The sequence below is a fragment of the Haliotis cracherodii genome, unplaced genomic scaffold (assembly GCF_022045235.1).
Source record: "Haliotis cracherodii isolate W230 unplaced genomic scaffold, xgHalCrac1.p SCAF_7, whole genome shotgun sequence".
NCBI lineage: Eukaryota > Metazoa > Mollusca > Gastropoda > Lepetellida > Haliotidae > Haliotis > Haliotis cracherodii.
This window is the reverse complement of record NW_027266330.1, coordinates 55201038-55224512: the sequence shown is the minus strand read 5'-3', so window position 1 is coordinate 55224512 and position 23475 is coordinate 55201038. Positions and strand designations below refer to the sequence as shown.

At 40.7% G+C, this 23475-nt stretch overlaps 1 protein-coding gene across 2 annotated transcripts in view; it reads right to left on the bottom strand.

Annotated features, from left to right (window-relative positions):
- Positions 1-8148: 8148 nt before the first annotated feature.
- The window catches only part of LOC139448087 (organic cation transporter protein-like), a 37829-nt gene continuing 22502 nt past the window's right edge, over positions 8149-23475 (bottom strand). For both annotated transcript variants that reach the window (XM_071229600.1, XM_071229599.1), the window contains exons 5-10: positions 21676-21915; positions 21098-21232; positions 13413-13495; positions 12787-12907; positions 12119-12191; positions 8149-10621 (exon numbers count right to left, since the gene is read on the bottom strand). In XM_071229600.1, coding sequence (XP_071085701.1) covers positions 10430-10621; positions 12119-12191; positions 12787-12907; positions 13413-13495; positions 21098-21232; positions 21676-21915 — 844 coding nt within the window. In that variant the 3' untranslated portion in view covers positions 8149-10429. The remainder of the gene's footprint in view (positions 10622-12118; positions 12192-12786; positions 12908-13412; positions 13496-21097; positions 21233-21675; positions 21916-23475) is intronic.

Sequence of the window (23475 nt, the reverse complement as noted above, 5' to 3'; positions counted from 1 at the left end):
CGGTGAGCAGTGGAAGCCAGTCTACAACACCAGGGATACAGGGATGTTATACTCCAGCAAATATGACGTGAATAGCTATATTTATCTACCAGATATAGTGCCAGGCAGGTTCAGTCCATGACAAGAAACTGGAGACATACAGAATACAGAGGTCAACATCACCAGATTGGCCCATGAGCCACCGCCTTCTGGCGTAAGACTCTAGGCAATTTATTCAATTCAAATTGGAGAATTCACACAAGTAATGCACGGCCAAGACCAAAATATACATTAAAATACAACACAGGTGTGCATACACAATATTACGCACAGGGCCTGGCATGACCAGCCGATTGATAAGACCGGGCCCATCTTACCACCCGTCTAGGCGAAGTAAGGGTCGAAGTAGTGTGTTGGGCAAAGGAACACAGTTCCAGGAACCAGTGCCCTCAACTACCAGACTCCCGTCCTCCGCCGACACAGGGACGCAACCCACGGCAAACGGGCTGCCCACTTTGGTCGCCTCTTACGACCAGCAATGGGGTGCTGTGGAAATATTCTGCCCCGGTTCCACACGGGGGAAGAGCTATTAGCGTTACCCAGCACTCACCACGAGGAGGTTGCTCTTCACGGGTGCCGGAGAATAAAGAATCTGAATCTGTTAGGAGTCTTCCTGAAGTTCCGCCAACACATCACTGCCATCTCAGGCGATATCAAGGTAATGTTTCATCAAATCAGACTTCCAGTGGCGTTATCTGAACCTTGATAGCAAGCCTGATACCTATGAACTCATCTGTTGTGCTTTATTTGATATACGTTCCACAGGTGTCATTGGGAACAGCATATTTTGACTTTCATCTTGTCTAATATATTTTGATCATACATTTAGGGGCTGCTGTGAGAAAGTACATAAGGTAAAGCAAATTTTAATTTCGTATTATCTTCGTGACCAGTTTCGTTCCATAATATCCCCATGTTTTGGGTTGTATGAGTTTTTCAAGATGACAGATTTTATTAGATTATGAACCTTAGGCAGAAAGAGTCAGTAGAAAATTAGGTTTCTTCAAAACCTATGAAAACCTAAGTTTTGAAAAGAGCATTTCAAAACCTATGATAAGGTTTTGACAAATTGTAAAACCTCGCGACCAAGACTTGAAAAGCTTTCACATTAGTGATTGAGTGAGTTAGATTTAAAGTCACGTCGGCAATATTTCAGCCATCATGTGACTTGAACAAGTTATACAATATTATATTATAAAACTGTCGACGAAGGACAGTATAGTAACTAGCAATATATCACACACTGACTTAAAACTAGTTGTAAAACATTTAAAATATCGGATTATTTGGGTACGACAGAATATGAAAATGGGGCTATAGATCGCCAGCAACAAGGTTAAAATCACCATACTGGGGACCAAGGGGACTTACGGTACCTCAGCTACCTGCATGGTTCCCCAGCAGGATTTACACTTCCCTAAGTTACTGGCGATTGTTGCGAGTTTAGCCAGAGAATTAATGTGAACAAATATTCTGCACTTAAAGTGAGTGTGTGAGGTTGGTTGAACGCCGCTTCTAACAGTGTTCCAGTTATGTCGTGGCGTTTCAGCTTAATGTGGGAGGAAAGCCCGAAGTGATGCAGGTCTCAGACGTTTACCGCTTCGGTGAACCAACGAGTACGGGTATGGTGCTGACAAACCTAGAAACATAATCGGGACGAACCGGGATTCGAACCAACAATCATAGGTTTCTGGCGTGCCCAAGGGAGGCAGCTCTGCACAGCGAATCACGGCGCCTTAGAAGACTGGGCCACCCGTGCCCCCTCTGCAGTTAAATTAGAGTTAGATATAAATATACTTTGAAAGAGGTGGTCTTAAATTCCCTCTCAGGGGGACTATAATTAAATTTTCGTTGTGTTCATTGATATTCTTGCATTCCGATTAGCTGCATTGGTCACGTTTTATTGCATTCATTCATTCCCAATGAATGTAAAAAAATAAGCAACGCCCACCGAGGCGGACTACTATTGTTACTACAGAATGTAGGGGAATCCCAAAACTATATTCGAGGCAATTCCCTTTATGCTTAAGAGTATCGAGATTCATGCACAGGACATTTAGCGAAATTCATGCATTTTGAGACCGAAGGCCGAGAAGGAATGAAACAGCAAACGTGCAGGCTCGCACGCCTGTTTTGCCCCGCTCGCCTCGGTTTCACAACTTTCATGTCTTCAGATTTCATTTCTAACTAGAGATCTAGTATTTTTTCAACCGTGTCTTCCCGTTCTCAGGGAACTAATGTTTGAATCTGGAGGTAGCTGACCATGCGATTTGAAACAGCCGCCTTCTCCCGGTCATATTTCTTCCCGTTCGTTACAGTCTGACTGTTGCACTTCTTTTCGCCTCTTGCCTAGATTTGACAGGCCCTATGAACATTGTTTTGATCCTACTCTCCGTTGATTGTCTACAGAATTTTTAGGCGTGTCAAGTTATGTGCATAAATTAAACAATCACCTGATTCATGTCACGCCACATGTACACTATGTATTCCCACACCTGGAATGTTTATCAATGTGTTCATTTTTGTCTGCTTTGACATATACACCTGTTTTTGGTTAAACTATTGTAGATAAAACATGTTTTCGAATTAAAATCACAAGCATTGACGGTGTATTTTTTTCAGTTCATGGAGGTATTAATCTGAAAAACTGATGTGTAAACTGATGAATCCGCACAGCTTACAAAAGTCGGTCAGTCAGTCCTTAAATAACTTAGAAGTTCCAAAATTGTAAAAAATAGTAGTTTCTAGTAATAGTTGGATGATAATCGTTGTGGTGTAATGCAACGTTTTGTCAAACATCCATTCATTCGACGGGGCTTACTGCTTATCGGTCTTCCAATGGCGTTTTGGCCCTTTAAAAGGTTACGACTTCTCCCTTAAAGGCTTTCTTGAAGAGCAACCTCCTCGTGGTGAGTGCTGGGTAATGCTAATCGCTCTTCCCCCGTGTGGAACCGGGGCAGAATATTTCCACAGCACCCCATTGCTTGTCGTATGAGGCGACAAAATTGGGCAACCTGTTTGCCGTGGGTTGCGTCCCTGTGTCGGCGGAGGACGGGAGTCTGGTAGTTGAGGGCACTGGTTCCAGGAACTGTGTTCCTTTGCCCAACACACTACTTTGACCCTTACTTCGCCTAGACGGGTGGTAAGATGGGCCCGGTCTTATCAATCGGCTGGTCATGCCAAGCCCTGTGCGTAATATTGTGTATGCACACCTGTGTTGTATTTTAATGTATATTTTGGACTTGGCCGTGCATTACTTGTGTGAATTCTCAATTTTTGATTGAATAAATTGCCTAGAGTCTTACGCCAGAAGGCGTCGGCTCATGGGCCAATCTGGTACTTTCGACCTCTGAGTTCTGTATGTCTTCAATTTCTTGCCATGGGCCGAACCAGCCTGACATTTTATTTGATAGACAAATACAGCTATTCATGTTGTTCTTACTGGAGTATAACACCTCTGTATCCCTGATGTTTGCATGCTGGAGATCCGGTGCAGGAAAACATCGCTCTTTGTAGCACCCCGTGGTGGGTGGGAAGCAGGGGTGCTGAATACATTTATTTCATCATGGCTCACTATATATCTGGTTCAAACCGCAATGACAAGAAGAGACGTCTAGAAGCTGAGATTTTCTCATCTGACGACGATGTATCTATTTCACAAAATTCAAATTCTTGGGCTCGGTTTATCGTAGTGGAATCACAAAATCAACTATCTTTGAAAATCAATCCCTTTGCCATATCTAAAGCCATTGAAGGGATTTGTGGTGAGGTGAAGAATGTTTCACGGCTCCGGAGCGGCTCTCTTTTGGTGGAGTGTGCACGGAGACAGCAGGCTATTAATCTTTTAAAATGTACTAGCTTTGCTAACACGGAAGTTGTTGTTTCCGAACACAGAACGTTGAATTCGAGTTGCCTGGCAGAAATGTCAGAAGAAGACATTTTGGAAGAACTCAAAGGACAAAGTGTCACATCAGTGAAACGTTTCAATAGAAAAGATGGTGAAAATATCGTTCCAACCAATACTTATTTGTTCTCCTTTTCTCTTCCAGTGGGGCGGTCGGGTAGCCTGGTGGTTAAAGCGTTCGCTCGTCATGCCGAAGACCGGGGTTCGATTCCCGACATGGGTACAATGTGTGAAGCCCATTTCTGGTGTCCCCCGCCGTGATATTGCTGGAATATTGCTAAAAGCGGCGTAAAACCATACTCGCTCACTTCTCTTCCAACAATTCCACAATCTATTAAGGCAGGCTATTTTAACATGGGAGTGGAGGTGTATGTCCCCAATCCGCTCCGATGTTACAAATGTCAGAAGTTTGGGCACGGCTCCAAATCATGTGATCGTCCGACTGTTTGCCACCGTTGTGGTGGAAATCATGATGGTTCAGGCTGTACAGCAGACCTGAAATGTACAAATTGTAAGGGTCAACATGTAGTATCATCTAAATCCTGCCCTTTTTGGACACGTGAAAAAGACATTTTGACAATCAAATGTCAAAACAACATCAGTTACTTCGATGCCAAAAAACTCTTTGATAGCCGGACACCTTCATCCAAACAATCTTATGCTGCTGCTGCTGCATCAGCTACTGAAACACTTGCCCGAATCATTAAAAATTCCATTGTAAACAGACAACATGCTGTATCGATCTTTTTTGATTTAGAAAAAGCTTACGATACAACATGGAAACATGGTATTTTAAAAGATCTTCATGATTTTGGATTAAGAGGCCGTCTGCCTCATTTTATATCCCTGTTTTTAACAGACAGGCAATTTCAAGTCCGAGTGGGTACAACCCTGTCTGATCATTATAATCAGGATCAGGGTGTCCCACAAGGCAGTATTTTGTCTGTCACTTTATTCAGTATAAAAATTAACAGTTTGTCAAAAGTTTTAAATGATTCATTTGATGGATCACTTTTTGTGGATGATTTTAATCTATCTTGTCGTGGTAAAAAAATGCGCACAATAGAAAGGCAATTACAATTATGTCTTAATAAAATTCACAAGTGGTGTCTAGAAAACGGGTTTAAATTTTCCAAATCAAAAACTAATTGTATACATTTCTGCAGAAAATATAAGCCACATAAGGACCCTGAACTATTTCTGAATGGCACTCCTATCAAAGTTGTTAAGGAGCCAAGTTCTTGGGACTTATTTTTGATAACCACTTAACTTTCCTTCCACATATAAAATACCTAAAAGGTAATTCCTTGATTGTGTTTTGTTTTTTAATATTGGTTGATATTTCATACAACCACTAGTGACCAAAGTGATGGCATCAATCCTGCTGGGAATCATGCAGGAAGCAAAAGCACTGTAAGTCCCCATGATCCCCAGTTAGGTGGTCTAGCTTTAGTCGCCAGTGCTCTCTAGCCAGGTTTTACTTTCTAATAACTGAATTGAAAACGTCTTTTTTTACTATTGCTCAGGTAAGTTTTCTGTCTCCACTGATAATTACCTTACTGTTTTACTGTCCTTTGACAACAGAAATTTTAATATAATCAATTTGTTCTCATCGCGATATGGCTGCAATATTGCCGATGCGATGTAAAATTATAACTCACTCACTCTCTCTGAAAAAGGCATTTTAACCACATGGCTCATGTGTTCCTGTTGCAATACGTAGACCAAGAGTGATTCTATTATATCCACTTAAAAAAACATGAATATATATTTTTTATTTGGTAACACATTTCCTGAAAATGACCTATGTGACATGTTTCTAGATTGTACTGACATCACTTCAGCTGACGAATCTGTTGGAGGCATGAAGATAACGACCCCATATGTAAACTATCTCTACTGTACATAAAATCATAATTCTGTTTACATTCACGATCTTGTAACACGATAAATAAACATCTAATGATTAAGATAAGCGTGCAGCAATATATTCACATTACTTCTTGAGTATTAGAAATAAAAGCTACAAAACCCTTTCCATATTCATAAGAACTCTCGAGTCGATTGTACGATTCCGACTATAGCATATAGTTATGATACCAGGTGTTCGCTAAAAGGTCAGAGTGATTCATATGCAAAGAGGAAACTAATGTGTGAATTTCATTGTCATATGGAGTTTGACCATTCGGCACTACATGTACGAGGGCTGGTAAACAAGTTCTTAGCCTAAGAAACAAAACCAACACTCGTGAAAGTGTTTTTAATTTTAGATTTCGACATAATCTTTTCAATACACTTCAATTATCGCTAGTGAATCTTTTCAATTCCAGTCAGGAAGCAGTTTTCTGAAGCCACCCTGAAAAACCCATTCCTGTCAATTTTGAGGTCTTTGTTGTCGCCATAGCACGTTCCACGAAGGTGTTCTTTAAGTTTAGGAAACAGGCAGAATTCACTTGGTGCCAGGTCTGGCGAGTGTTGAGGGTGAGGAAGCTCTTCGGACCCACATTGTCGCACAGCAGCCTTTGCAAGTCGAGAGGTGTGAGAAGAGGCATTGTCACGAAGTAGAAGAACTCCAGGAGTCAGCATTCCACCGCTTTTCTTTGATAGAGTCTCTAATCAACAAGGAACACTCCCTTTCATCCCAGAAAATACTGGCCATAAGTTTCTTTACTGATCTTGAGGACTTGAATTTCTTTGGTGTCGGAGAAGTGGAATGGTGCCATTCGATGCATTGACGCCTCGGGATCATAATGGTAGACCATTTTTTCATCACCCCTTACTGATCTCTTTTTGAATTTGACGACACTCTCCTCAGTTAGCTCTAAATTGTCCTTGGCAATGTCAGGGTTTTTCCCTTTAGATCAGAATTTAGAAGTTTTGGCACACCAGGAACGGATATCTTATTCATATGAAAATGTTCATGAATAATAGTGTCAATGGATCCATGGCTTAGACATGTGTCTTCTTCGTGTTTAGCAATGGTAGTACGTCTATCTGACAGTATACATTTTTCTTTCTCCTTGATTGAATCTCCATTGATGGAAGTTGAAGTACGTCGAGGCATAGGGTCGTCATCATCAAGGCCTTAAACATAGCTACAAAACGTTAAACATTAAATAGCTAGGGCACTTATTCCCATACACTGTAGCCATCCGGTCATGAATTTCTTGGAGAGTATTTTTCTCGAAAGTAAAAAACTTCTGAATACTGACTGCTCGGTACTCATTCTTTTCCATTTCTGTGTCCATTTGGACCCCTGTCATGTTCAACAGTGTATCACTTTTATACAAACGGCCTCAACAGACCAAATACACTTGCAATGAACTATTCAAACAATGTACTACATTGATAAGTTCACTTTGTTATGGCCCACAGTTGAAAGTTAGTCAGGCTTAGAACTTTTTGACCAGCCCGCTATAAGCTCTAAATATATAAAATTGTTTATACCTTTGTTGTCACGTGTCACATTTGCGCACGCTTAAAAGTTAATAGAGTAATACAGAAAGAAAAGTGTAAATGACAGCTTGGCCAATGACTGTTGAAGTATCCAATGTTATAAGTTTAGCTATTGCTGTATGCTTTGTGAGCAGGTAGTACTTAGTAATCTCCAGCTGGATTTCTCAGAATGTTGTCACAGTAACTTATATTAAACGAATAAAATTAATATTATTATTGTCTTAACTATATTGGTATTCTGTAGCGTATATCCTTATAAAATATGTGATAATATCCCCTTTCGAAAGCCAGTTTTCCATAGTGAACCAGATCGAGCTTTATTATTGAAGAAGAGATGTGAAATTGTTTCTGTATCATTTGAAAAGTAGCTGTGTGAATCGTTTATGTATCTCATTTTAAAAAAACCCAAATACTTTGGTTCGTTGTTTATTGTCGCTGTCAAGTGAGTGGCAAAAGAAACAAAAGCGAGTTTCTTTATTATGTTATGGAAAATTGAAAGAACTGTCAAATTTAATTATTTAACCATCACTCATTCCTGCAACATGGTTTTCAAAAAGTTATCTGTTGGGTGGGAAATTTGTATGCCAAAAGAAATTATAGTTCAATGAAAGTTGTGGTGAGAAATGAATTTGCAACCCAATCACCTCTACATTTTTTAATGTTTTAAAGTTGTGCCGAATAATGCAAATGTCAAAGATAAGAGATACCCATCAGCAGATAAGTATGACGCGAATGTTTTTTTAAAAAAAATAATTAAGTTTAAAAATCAAATTATATAGTTCAAAATAAAACCAAGTGAAAGTATTCTTTGAGTGCTGACCAAGTGCCAGTACAGTTCATTTTTCGGATACAATAATGCTAGGAAAAGATATTTTCAATTGATATCAAACATATCATAGAATAAACTGAGTGGAAGCATTTCTTTTTCTCAACGGTGTATATAATGACTGTCTGTACATACTCTATTCTAGGCCAGATAGTCCAGTGACTGACATAATGAGCATCTCTCCACGCAAATTGGATACGATGACATGCAAACAAAGCAAGTTACCTTGCCTGACAACCCCATCCAGTTAGCCGCCTCTTATGATAAGAATGGGTTGTTCTGGGCCTCACCCGGAGGGCTCCAAGGGTTTATATACTCGTGAATTGGCGAGTTATGCAGTGTTATATTTATTAAAACCATTGTAATTTAATTGTTATCCTGGCTATATGTGCACACTTTAGGGCATTGGTTGTGGCTCGACTCCATAACCTATAGACAACGCTTGAAAGTAGTTAAAACACTTTCTTATTCAGGCAAATCATCAACGTTCTTCAAAATATGAAACGCACAAGTAGTGTGTAGTTCATTGAACCTAACGAAATAAAAAAATCCGGTATGTAAATTGGATATATCTTATTTGAAAATGTTGGTGGCCTGAAATGCCTGTGCATGTTATGGCATTCGTAACTCGTGATAGTGGTTATCAAAAGGCAAGCATGAGCCAAAAATTGACAAAAATGTCATTCAAATGTAAATATTTCTCAAGTTAAAAATGCCGAGAATCGGCACATCGGAACATCGCCATAGGACGTATCCAAAGAGAGGAATCGCAGTCTTCCGTTGAAGGCAGCTTCAACGTCCACCACAGAACCATTTGCCTCCTTTGTGAGCGATACACACAGTTCAATTCCACTGCAGACCATCCGAGAGAACTGGCCGAACAAGAGTTACCACCCCTGAGCAAGATCGTTACAGCCACAGAGACTGCAGGACGCATCCCTGGTTTGAGGAGGATATCACACCAGACTGCCAGGAACCATATTTGCGAGGCTGGAATCAGACCAGAAGACCAATCATCGTCCCTGTTTTTGCAACAGATCCATCGACAGCGACGCTTGCGTTGGTGTCATACCCTATAGCCTTGGAATTTAAGAAACTGGAGACGAGTGTGGTTTAGCGATGAATCACAATTGCTTCTTCACCGGCGAGATGGAAGACAATATGTTTATCGTCATCGAAATGAGGTTTTGCCCCTCATTGTATACCTGAATTCGACAATTCGGTGGCGGCAGCGTCATGGTGTGGGGTGTCATATCCTATACCACGACATCTGACTTGGTTGTGGTTCACGGGAATATGACAAAAAATCTCTACATCAATCAAATTCTACAACCTCACCTTCTTCCAATCATTTACCGCCAGAGGGAGCTGTTTCAACAGGACAACGCTCCACCGCACACAGCTGTGTCACTGTAGACTACCTACATAATGCCAACATCAACGTCTTGCCCTGACAGTCGAGTTCTCAAGATCTCAACCAAATCGAACACCTCTGACTTGAATTCGATGGACGTGTACGTCAACGTGAGAACACGCCGAAGACACTGCCACAACTGGCCAGCTCGTTGCAAGCAGAAGGGCGCAGAATTCCGCAGGACAGAATTTGTACACCTATCCAGTCAGTGCCGAGGAGATGTATAGCCATGATTTATTTACAATAAATTTACTTAAAATCTACCTGTGCGTTACTTTTTTTGAAGAGTGTAATACCAAGTCTGGCTGTCAGTAGAAAACTGGTTCCTTTATGCTCACCAACAAAACACGTTTTGGATACTTTGCAAGATTTTGATTGTGGTGTGTAAAAATAATTGTGTTAGAGTCAGTGACTGTCACTGAGGTTTACAGGTGCTATAACCTGTGATACGCCATTGCTGGACATGGCAACCAGCGAAGATCCTAGTTAGAATAGGTCTTCAGCAACCTATGCTTGTTCTAAAAGGCGACTTGTGGTGATGGGCGACTAACGAGATCGGGCGGTCAGTCTTGCTTACTTGGTTGATGCATGTCGTCATATCCAAATTGCGTGGATTGATGCTCATGTAGTCAATCACTTGATTGTCTGGTCCAAACTTAAATTATTTCAGACTGTCGTCATGTAGTACAATTAACACACTCTCTCTCTCTCACTGGATATGAAAAGTTAGATATTTGTTTCTTTTGAGTCTGTCCATCGGATTGTGGCCGGTTTGTTTGAGCCAGTGTGTTTACAGCTTCGTCTTTTCCACGTCAGCTGCTGTCACCACCATCTGCACATCCCCACATGAGTTCAATTGGCCCCCAATGGTGTCGGCGAGGGGTTTACCCCCCGTCTCCTTCAGGATCAGAGATAACACTCCACAGGCGGCCATGGTTGATCCAACAATGACGAAAGGCACCACGATATCACCATCTCCTCCCTGTGGACATAACGTTGTACATAATTATCAAATGAGGTTTTATTGGACAGTTCACATCCACACCCCTCAACAGTTCATACAAAGGACACGCAAGGAATCGTATATTGTATGTGCAGGTGTGGTGATGACACATCACAGTGAAGCTGTAAGATATGTATTCGTTTGTTTAATATAATCCACAGCATTGAGAATTAAACGATACATGTAATGAACATTGATATGGAAAGTGTTCTGTGAACGTGTGTTTGTTTGGCAACGTGTATAATCATACGCTAATAATAGTCTTCTTCTTGAACGATATGGCTGAAATACTGCCGATGTGACTTTAAATTTTAACTCACTCACTCACTCAACCAATGTGTGAATGACCTAGACATTTGACATGGCCTTTTCACATGGTAAGTATAAAAGAAAGTGATATTATTTTGTGTGTTATCATGGATTAAAATCAATTATTCAATGCTTTACATGGTCTTGGTGACCTTGACCTTCATCGGATGTTATCGAGAAGCTTCTCAAATTAAGACCCCATCCTAGACAAGTAGAATAGTTAAAAAAGTAGATTAGTTTGGATTGATTTTATTTACAATTAGATGTATAGGGCATAGTCATACTCCACGCCCTAAATATGTACCAACCTATGCTTGTCGTAAAAGGCGACTAACGGGATCGGGTGGTCAAGCTCGCTGACTTGGTTGATGCATGTCATCGTTCCCAATTGCGTGGATCGATGCTCATGATGTCAATCACTGGATTGTCTTGTCCAGACTCGATTATTTACAGACCGCCGTCATATAGCTGGAATATTGCTGAGTGCGGCGTTAAACAACCAACCAACCAACCAACCTAAATATGTACATGATTAGAGTTATGCAATAACACAAGAGACACCCACTGAAGGCAGAGTCTATACAGAGACAAGCAGCAGGAAACAGGGTTTCACATATACTTGAATCTATTAGTGTGGTTGATATAACTGTACATTTTCGTTGTAACTGCGATTGGAACTCCCATTTAACAATACTGATACACCAGTGACTAGCTTGGTTTTACAAATTTCAGATAACAAACATTATCTTCCATGCAGTTTCATAAAATGAACATTCTATTAAGTAGCGATAAATGTATTTACACGGGGAACTGCAGACAAAGTCATGACTTTCTATTAAAATATATCTATATCAGCCTAATTTATCTGAGGTTGGTAAGAGAGAACATTGTTTGGGTTGATATGTTAGGTAGGACTAGATTGCAGAGGAATCCTTTGTTGAAATGGCATCCTGACGCATGCTGTCATTTTAGCTCGACGATGCACGTTTGGATGTATCTGGTGTGGGTCAATACATTGCCGGTGCCCAAGTATGTTCATCAGAACAAAGATCAACGAAACACTTTCTCATGTCAAGTTTGCATCACAAGTTCGTCTCATGTTATGCCTACATTCACAGCTAACGATACCATCCTAAAAAACGATGAATCCCAACACAATGAACCTACCGTTGCAAAGATGTATGGAGCAAGTATTCCGCCAATGCGAGCCGCTGTATTAGCCGCACCATAACCCAAATTTCTGAAAAGAATAGATAAAACAAAAACGTAAAAGCATCTATGCACAAACTAATAACTGTCAAGTGCATTCTTGCAGTTGTGTGAGTGTAACGAGGGGAAACGTCCAGTCGCCTCGAGCTCTTACCTATGCTAACCTGAAAACCCCTTTGAGAGAGATCAGCAAAATTTACAATACCATGTGATTTTGTTTGTTTGTTGTTTAACGTCGCACTCAGCAGTATTACAGCTTTATGACGGGGGTCTGTACATGATCGAGTATGAACTACACAATCCAGTGATTGACATCATGAGCATCGATCTACGCAATTGGGATTGATGACATGCATCAACCAAGCGAGACTGACCACCCGATACCGTTGGTCGCCTCTTACTACAAGCACACCTGTTACGGCAAGAATGTGTTCCTGAAGACTTATTCTATCCCGGATCTTCACGGCCGTAATACTATAATGAGAGGGGGATAAGTTCTTATAATACGTTCTTTATTGTGAATGTTTGATAAACCGCCATATTGTTCCCCAACCTGTGAAGGTGGGATAAGCCGGTACATGTACTCCTATTTGTAATGATGGGGGAGATCCCACTATTCAATTTACCTTGTGACAGTCGGGTACGTCTCACTTGACAACAACTGAATAACACACCAAGCAGCACCAACACCGAGTTTGGCCACCATAGCCAAGACGTTGATAATGATCCCTTGGTCATCTTTAGCGACTAGAACACATTAACGGAATTGACTATATTGAACATGCAGAGGAAGAACGCAATGTGTACGGAAGACATGGTATTTATGGTGTTAGTACACTGGCATAGAACCGGAAACTGTGAATGGTTATTAAAGTTGTGTCTATTGTTTTAAATGTTTCATGAGAATAGTGGAATAGGAGTCACTATTTGCGTTCCGTTTTGTTTAAATTACGATCGCATTTAACAGTAGGACGTTGGTCTTTACACTTTTCTTTACATATGGATAAAACTACAGTTTAGTTTAAAAAAACATTATGCTGGATTTAAAAAGTACAGAGCGAATTCTCTTGATCATTTCAAAAGACGATTAACCCAGCATCTTGTTGTCTTAGAAAGCTGAACAACTCATCCGTCCTTTAGACTGTGCAGTCAGAGTTCTCTGAGGGTTCAGCTGATGCGACCTTCTATGGAGGTGCCATCAGATATACACGCTGAAATGTTTGGTATTGGAGTAAAAGTTTTGATTACACACCTGTTCTAGCGACGATGCAAACACCAAAGGAACCGACAGTGGCTGCAGCAAAGAAAATGAAAGCCGTCCATCTTCTGCCAAATCTATAAACATAAACTAAGAAGTTATTCCATGAAGACAAAGGGATAAACATTTTCATCAAAAACTGTCCGGTATCCCAATTATAAATCATGGTCTATGCAAAAATAACCGATGTCCATGGGTTTCTTTACAGTTGGGAACGTCTTTGCTATACATCACAGGGGGATGTCTTCTCACATTAAGTCAATTTGTCTGTATTATTTTAAACTTTCCATAGAAGCATTACATGTGTCTTTTACTCACTGTGTCGCTTCCATATAACATGTACTTAAATACATAGGCATAATCTCCAATGCATAGTTATTCTGTTTCATACATATCGATCAATGCATAAAGATCCAGAGCACTGATAACACTCTCTACAAGATTGTATAACAAGAGTGATGAATTCAACGTTCCAAAGGCACTCGTGAAGGGCAACCTCCTCGTGGTGAGTGCTGGGTAGAGCTAATAGCTCTTCCCCCGTGTGGAACTGGGGTAGAATATTTCCACAGCACCCCATTGCTGGTCGTATGAGGCGACCAAAGTGGGCAGCCCGTTTGCCGTGGGTTGCGTCCCTGTGTCGGCGGAGGACGGGATTCTGGTAGTTGAGGGCACTGGTTCCTGGAACTGTGTTCCTTTGCCCAACACACTACTTCGACCCTTACTTCGCCTAGACGGGTGGTAAGATGGGCCCGGTCTTATCAATCGGCTGGTCATGCCAGGCCCTGTGCGTAATATTGTATATGCACACGTGTGTTGTATTTTTATGTATATTTTGGTCTTGGCCGTACATAATTTGTGTGAATTATCAATTTTGTATTGAAAAATTGCCTAGAGTCTTACGCCAGAAGGCGGTGGCTCATGGGCCAATCTGGCTATATATCAACCTCTAGGTTCTATGTGACTTCAGATTACTGTCAAGGGCCGAACCAGCCTGACTTTAACTTCTGTTTGTCAAAAATAGCTACCTATGTTTATATTGCTTGAGTATAACACCTTTGTAACCCTGGTGTTGTAGATTGGTTTCCTCTGCAGCATCGTCCTTGTTGACACTCGATGGCGGGTGGGGAGCAGAGATGTCGAATTACATACTCACACCATGTCTCACAACAAATCCCCTGGTTCTTTCAAAGCAAACAAACGTCGTCATGTCGATTCTGTTTCGTCTGACGATGAGGTTTCGCCTATTGTTGCAGATTCTTGGCCACGGTTCATTGTTATCGCATCAGTCGATGAAACTCCTTTAAAACTTAATCCGTTTGCCATATCAAAGGGCATCCAAAGTACTTGTGGTGAAGTGAAGAACGTTACACGTCTTCGTTCTGGTTCCATACTTGTGGAATGTGCACGGAGACAGCAATCTATCAACTTGCTGGGTCTCCAGCAGTTTGTTAACACGCAGGTTGCTGTCTCAGTGCACAGGACATTGAATTCTAGTCGTGGTATCGTGCGTGATCGAGCACGATGTCTTTCAGAAATGACAGAAGAAGAGATTGCAGCAGAACTTAAGCATCAGGGTGTCACCGCTGTCAAGCGATTCACACGCAAAACAGAAGATGGAAATATATTAAAAACTCAGACATATCTTTTCACATTTTCAACATCTACTGTTCCATCATCAATAAAAGCTGGATACTTTAACATCGGAGTGGAGGTTTATGTTCCAAATCCACTCCGGTGTTTCAAGTGTCAACACTTCGGTCACGGGGCCAAATCTTGCACGGCCAAGACAAGATGCTCCCGTTACAGTGGTCCTCATGAGGGCACAGAGTGCACAAATGAGATCAAATGTGCTAACTGCAGCGGTGAGCACTTGTCGTCATCCAAATCATGCCCGATTTTCGATCATGAATCGAAAATACTAAAAATCAAACATACAAATAACATTTCCTACTCTGATGCTAAAAAACTCCTTGTTCCCTCTCAGACCACTTCAAATAAATTATATTCAGCTGCAGTCTCTTCTCCGAGTCAAGGTCACAAAATCACCATGAGATCCACTCATTGTCAAACTGAAATCTCTTGGGTCCACAATGACCAGATCATCATTGATGACGCACCTAAATTGTCTCCGGATAAGCCATCAACAACGACGTCTTCGTCTCAAACGGAAAACTTGCAAACTTCGCATATTCAACCAACTGAACCAGAAATTATAACGGAAATCGAATCAGTTCAGGGCGAAGCCCATCTATCTAAAAAACAGACCAAAAAGCAAATGAGGAGAAAGGCCAGAGCACTCCAGCACTTGGAGGAGCCTTCTCCTGACGCGTGCCCTGTAGCGGTTCATAATTCTTATGAACCATTGGACATGGAGGTCACTCCTTCTCTCCCAGTACATGGGAATGTTCCTTCTACTCGTTCACGTCTCCCAGTTGAACCTCCATGAGTGGAGCCACCAATTTAATACAATGGAATTGCAGAGGACTTAGGAACAATTTCAATGATCTACAGTTATTATCACAAGATTTTAAACCATCAGCTTTTTGCTTACAAGAAACCTACCTGAAAAATACAGATAAATTTGATTTTCGTCAGTACAATTCGTATCATTCGTTTTCACCTCCAGGTGACAAGGCAACAGGTGGCGCTTCCATTTTGGTGAGGCAGGATGTCATCCATAGCCCCGTCCCTCTTAAATGCAACCTTCAAGCTGTTGCTGTCCGTCTGTCTTTACATATAACTTTCACACTTTGCTCTTTATACATTTCACCATCGTCTCCTCTTCAGCAGTCTGATCTTCAGGATTTGTTTGATCAGCTCCCAAGACCCTGTGTCATTATGGGTGACCTGAATGGGCATAACCCTCTGTGGGGTAGCAGAGATACAAACAACAAAGGGAAACTCCTGGAAGACTTCATTTCAAATAATAATTTATGCATATATAATGATGGATCAGACACATATCTACATCCCGCTACTGGAACTTATTCTGCTCTTGATTTGTCACTCACAGATCCAAATGTATATAACGAATTTGAGTGGTCAGTCCACAATGATCTATGTGGAAGCGACCATTTCCCAACGATACTTTCTGCTATTAACCCGAATAATGAGCCACCTGTGTCAAGGTGGAATTTTAAAAGGGCCAACTGGCCATTATTTCAGACACTTTGTACTGACAAATTGACATCTGACATTTTCATTAACGTCCCTGATCCTCTTCAGTTATTCACGGACACGCTGAATAATATTGCTGATGTAACTATTCCTAAGTCCTCTGTTAAACCACACATTCGTAAACCATGGTTTACAGATGATTGCAAACAGGCTAGGAAGAATAGGAGGAAGGCTGAAAAATACTTTCGCCGTCACCCTACAGTTCACAATTTCAATAATGTAAAAATAAATGGTGCCAAGGCTCGACGTACGTTCAAACAAAATCGGCGACAGTCTTGGAGAAACTTTGTATCAAAGATTAATTCCCGTACACCAATGACAAAGGTGTGGAACATGGTACAAAGAATCAAAGGGAAGGGTTCAAATTCTGGCGTTCATCATCTTAAAGATGGTCATGGTCTACTTACTGACAAAGTAGACATCGCAAATAAGTTGGGTGAAACTTTAGCCAAACACTCTTCATCAGCCAATTATAATCCTAAATTTCAGAAATATAAAAATCAACAAGAAAAGAAAACTATTAACTTTAATTCGGATAATGGTGAAGACTACAATGAAGTATTTTCACTACATGAGCTCAATACTGCCCTAACGCAAGCTCGTGATACCGCAACAGGAGCTGATAATATCCACTATCAGCTCCTTAAACATTTACCCAATCCATGTCTAGAAACACTTCTAAATATTTTTGATCATATTTGGACAACTGGACACTTTCCTCCTTCCTGGCACAATGCCATTGTTATCCCTATACCGAAACCTGGCCGGGATCATACTGATCCATCTAACTATCGACCTATTTCGTTGACTAGCTGTGTTTGTAAAACCATGGAACGCATGGTCAATAACCGTTTGGTATGGTTTTTAGAAACCAATAATCTTATTACCAATATTCAATGTGGTTTCCGCAAAAATCGAAGTACTCTTGACCATCTGGTTCGTTTAGAATCATTCATTAAAAATTCCATTGTAAATAGCCAGCATGCTGTATCAATCTTTTTTGATCTTGAAAAAGCTTATGATACAACATGGAAACATGGTATTTTAAAAGATTTACACGACTTCGGTTTCAGAGGCCGTTTGCCTCATTTTATATCGCAGTTTTTAACGGACAGACAATTTCAAGTTCGTGTTGGATCAACCCTGTCTGATCATTATAATCAGGATCAGGGGGTTCCACAAGGCAGTATTTTGTCTGTTACATTGTTTAGCATAAAAATAAATAGTTTATCTAAAGTATTAAATGACTCAATTGATGGGTCTTTGTTTGTGGATGATTTTAATATCTCATGTCGTGGTAAAAATATGCGTACTATTGAACGCCAATTACAGTTGTGTCTTAATAAAATTCATAAATGGTGTCTTGAGAATGGCTTTAAGTTCTCACAGACCAAGACCAATTGTATCCATTTTTGTCGGAAATATAAACCTCATAAAGATCCTGAACTCTTTTTAGATGGCACTCCAATCAAGATTGTAAAAGAAGCCAAATTTTTAGGATTAATTTTCGACCATCATCTAACTTTTTTGCCACATATTAAATATCTAAAGACAAAATGCCTGAAGGCCTTAGATTTGCTAAAAGTCGTCTCAAACTCAAAGTGGGGAGGGGATCAGAAAACCCTTCTTCACTTATACAGATCTCTTATTCGCTCTAAGCTGGACTATGGCTCCATTGTGTATGCTGGAGCTTGTAAGAGTAATTTAAAAAAACTGGATTCAATCCACCATCAAGGATTAAGACTTTGTCTTGGTGCTTTTCGAACTTCTCCGGTTGACAGCCTCTATGTCGAGGCTGATGAACCTTCTTTAAAACACTGCCGTATTAAATTGTCTCTTCAATATGTTACTAAATTACGTTCGAACCCCTCTAATCCTGCTTATGACTCCGTTTTCAATCCCCTGTATGAAAATCTATTTCAGAAGAAACCGAAACTGATCCCTCCACTTGGAATCCGGCTCAAATCCCATATTACTGATGCAAATCTAGATCTGGATCTTATCTCTCCTTCCCGGCTTTTGTCTACTCCTCCCTGGCAGTTGGTGAGGCCAGAAGTAGACATTTCACTGACACGCTTTCTAAAATCTGACACAAATCAACTAGTATATCAACAGGAATATTTACAACTGAGAAGCAAATATGACACTCACCGTTCAATTTTTACTGATGGATCCAAGGACGGTGGCAAAGTAGCAAGTGCCACTGTCGTTGGATCCAAGATTATATCGTCTAGAATACCAGACAATAGCTCTATTTTCACTGCTGAGGCCAATGCTATCCTTACAGCCTTGGTATATATTCAACGACAGTCTTCATGTAAACAGTTCATCATTTTTTCGGATTCTCTTTCTTGTCTTCAGGCATTAACTAAGGTATCTTCTACTCATCCGATTATTTTACATATTTTAGAACTATACAATGATCTTTCAACTGGCCAATGCGACATCGTATTTTGTTGGTTGCCGAGCCATGTGGGCATATCTGGAAATACCATGGCCGATGCTGCTGCAAAGGCGGCGCTCAACAAGTCTGTGACACCACTTCTGCTACCATATAGTGATTTGAAACCTGCAATAAGATCTTACATCCGTGATCTAATGCAACAGAAGTGGGACACCAAAGTAGACAATAAATTACATGCCATTCAACCCAATATTGGTTACACCTACTTGGGTTGTCAGTCCAGATTTGATGAGGTCGTTATGCGACGATGTCGTATTGGCCACAGCAGATATACGCATGATTATCTATTGAAAGGTGAGGATCCTCCGTTTTGCATCCCTTGTGATGAAAGAATCACAGTCGGGCATGTCCTGCTTGACTGTATCGATTTTTCCATCACAAGGGATCAATATTTCAGTGTCAAAACAGTTAAGGACCTTTTTAACAATGTTAATTCATATTTAATCCTTAACTTTCTAAAAGATATTGAACTAGTTCACAAATTTTGATATGTATTTTATGAATCGGTAGTGTATGATTATTAACAGAGATTGTTCGTGGCTATGCCCTTGACGGGGGTTGACGTAGCGTAAAATTATTGTCCCCCTGAGAGGGTATGTAAGACCACCTCTTTCAATGTATATTTATATCTACCTCTATTTTAACTGCAGAATATTTGTTGATTTTAATCTCTGGCTAAACTTGAAACTATCACCGGTAACTTGGGTAAAGGTGTAAATCCTGCTGGGGAACCATGCAGGTAGCAGAGGTACAGTAAGTCCCCTTGGTCCCTAGTATGGTGACCTTAACCTTGTTGCTGGTGATCTATAGCCCCATTTTTATATTGTGTCGTATCCAACTGTTCAAATAGTTTTAATGTTCTACAACTAGTTTTAAGTCAATCTGTGATATATTGCTAGTTATTCTACTGTCCTTCGTCGACAGTTTTTTATTAATCTTGTCCAACTCTTTCAAGTCACATTATGGCTGAAATATTGCCGACGTGACTTTAATTAAACTCACTCACTCACTCACTCACTCAACGTTCCAAAAGCCAACTTTCCCATCATGTCAAGCAATATTCCTGCAGCTCGAGGCTTTCGTGTTTATATAACTTCAGGGGTACAATCGATCATGCTAGGCCACCAAGATTTCAAAAAGCGTCAGGCGACTCTAGCTCAAAAGTTCAAGACCTCAGTAAAGTAAAAAGTAATTATGGTAGACATTTCTTCATGTGACGCATCAATGACATCAATGATTTCAGATGCAATTCCCTATTTTGATTTGTACCGTATGTCCCCATGTTTTTCAGGTAAACAAATGACTTGCTTTGGCATGTGTTTGTGAAGGGTGCCAACTGTTACGCTCACCTCTTCGCAAACACCTGTTATCATTATTATTTGATAGTGAACACATGCTCATGATGTAGTCGGAATCATACAATCGACTCTGCTTTTGTTCGAGATTTCTTATGAATATGGAAAGTGTTTGCCGCTTTTATTTGAACACAAAAGAAAAATACAACATACGATATTACGTACCTCTGGACAGAATGGTGAAATAAGCATTTCTATTTTGTATACCTTTTGTTTGCAATATCAGTACTGGTTGTACATAACTCAGTTGTGAGGTTTATTCATAGTGTAAACTTGGACCTTTACCTTTCTCCAATGTATCTGGTAACCAAACTGATCCTTTACTTGGCATCTAAATTTGAATTGTTTGATATGCTTTGGCTCTTAAAATATCATGTCATCGATCCCAATTGCGTGGATCGATGCTCATGATATTAATCACTGGATAGTACGGTCCAGACTCGATTATTAACAAACCGCCGTCATATAGCTGGAATATTACGGAGTGCGGTGTTAAACAACAAACCATGCAACCAACCTATCATAAAATGTCAATACTGAAACAAATAAAACGAGGTGGACTTTGCACGCCACACGTGTGACGTAGTTTCTTGTTATTCAACGCCGAACTCCGCAATATTCCAGCTTTTTGACAGCGTTTTGCAAATAATCAAGTCATAGTTTTCATGACAGATTTCTCTTACTTGTTGTTCATGAAGAACGTCATCACAGTGGCTGGCACTTCCACCACTCCCAGAAGGAAGATGTTCAGATACAGGTTGCCTGCGAGTCTCCCTGCACCGAATGATATCCCATAGTACACCAGCGACATGCACATCCTGTAGGACAAATTATTGTGTAATTTCCTTTTATAAAACTTCACCAACAAAACGACACCTGAGATAAAATGCAGATCACAATCGGGAAGAAAGGCATTCCCCTTCATTTTTGAGTAATTTTACACATCTGTGAACAATATTTCCATGATATTACGCGCGTCAGCTTCTTCCGAGGGGGAACTTGCCCTCATCTTTGATGCTTATAGACAAGGCTTGTCGAAGTTATTCGACTCTTTGGCTTTTTCCATATCCATCCCGTGTAATTAAACTGGTCTAACATAGAACCGCTTGGGTATTTCGTCACACAATGCCAAGTATTTGTAAATTTTGGCATCTTCTCTTCACTCAACACATGTGTTCCGTTTCATAACTCAATCTCCATATCCCAAGATAAACAGAATAGTACCTACCCCCTCCCATACCTGATCCACTTCTATACTCACCAGATGAACTGAATGACGAGAGACTTCCAGCAGATGCTCCAGCCCCTGTAGATGTCTAGGTACGTGTACCTGCTGCCAGACGCCCTCAATTTCTGTTCCTCTTCTGCCACTTGTTTCAGCAGCTGCAGTGTGTTGGTGGGCTTCTCTCTTTTATTGTATCGACTCATCTGATCCACGACTTTCTCAGCTTCATCGGTCCGCCCTTTTACAGCCAACCAGCGCAGACTCTCTGGGACAAAGCTGGCAGTGTCGATGGAATTAAATCAGTAAAACTAAAAAATGGATGTTGAAACCATTAGCTATATTTTCAAGATAATATTTTTAACGAATAAGGTTGAGACTGGTAGAGCGAAAGCCTTCCTTTTCGAAAACAAAAAATGAAAATACCCAACCCTTAAGTTGTCTGACACCAAATGATGATGAACATGTTTGACATTAATAATGGAAACAATATGGGAAGAAGGATAAATTATATAGAAACAGCTCAACACTGATCAAAATTGTCACTACTTGTCTTGCGTTCATTGTTACAATGAGTCACACCTGAACACAACAAATACTCATTTTGTGCACGTTAAAAACGAGATATGGGCACACATTCCAAACTCAGTTAGCAGATGACTAGAGAAACTAAGCCTTGAACATCGTGCTAGAAACATTGGGATGCTCAAGGGTGATATTAAGAGCAGGTGCTGACACGTGTTGACGTCGCTGAGATTGGGATTGGGTTACCAAGCCCGTGGTCCAGTTGCACATGTCGATAGTCCCGGGGTCACAACCCCGGGGCAGGCTTGTACATTGTTGACCTTGACATGCGTAACAGGTTTCTTAAGTCATGTCAGTGTCGCCGGCAGCTTTATTTCTAGATTTATCCACGTCAAGGCTGCTTCCCCACTGTTAATATATAAGTAGTTGTGTGTGCTACCCGTACTGTTCTTAAAGCCAATTCACCGACTTCTACCTGTGACGTCATGACAAATTGAATGTACATTCCATTGTCATCTATCAGCCTGGAACGACGACCAGTTTATGCCTGTTAACTGGCGGTGCCATTATCGTTTTCCGGATGATGCTGGAGTGCAGTTTGGTGGCGGTGCAGTTATATGCAATCTTGGGATGAAGTAAATCACAATATCTTTTCTGTGGAATCTTGCAATAATCTCAATTTGAAAGACTGTACAAGCAGGCGCGAGTTTGAAGGAGAAAGAAGTGTATGTGTGAGCTCTGAACATGGATATTCTTAATCGTCTACATTAAGACAACTGCTACTTTAAAGTTGATATAACAATATACTATGTGTCAAATATACATACCCCAACCAATGAAAGCAGGAAATGCAATCCTGTTATATGCAATTTTGGACGAGTCGTGGAGTATTCGCACCTCGCACCTCGGCTCTACATGTGTCTGTGTGCTGATTGTGCTAAGAACAAGTCTGTGATTGGTCAGTCGGATACAGACTTCTGCATTTTGTAGCTAGGCTCTAATCCTAACTGGAGGTGACTGCCAGTCTTGACGTTGACGGGGTTGTATCGGTCCCCTATCTACTTACAATAGGCGTATACAAGGTACCCTATCAGACAGGTGCGGTTAAAGACTTGCTGGCTGCTTACTGCGTTTGTTTGAAGTATTTCTTAGAGCTGGGAGGGGTATCCGAAACCATCTCTAATCCAGGATTCGAACACCATACATCATGATGGCATTATGAACCTGTCGAGCAGTGTGAGGTCACGGTGCACAGATGGGATTAAACAGCGTGCTCTTTGTTGAGCGATATTCCAGCAGCTCAACCCTTTGATG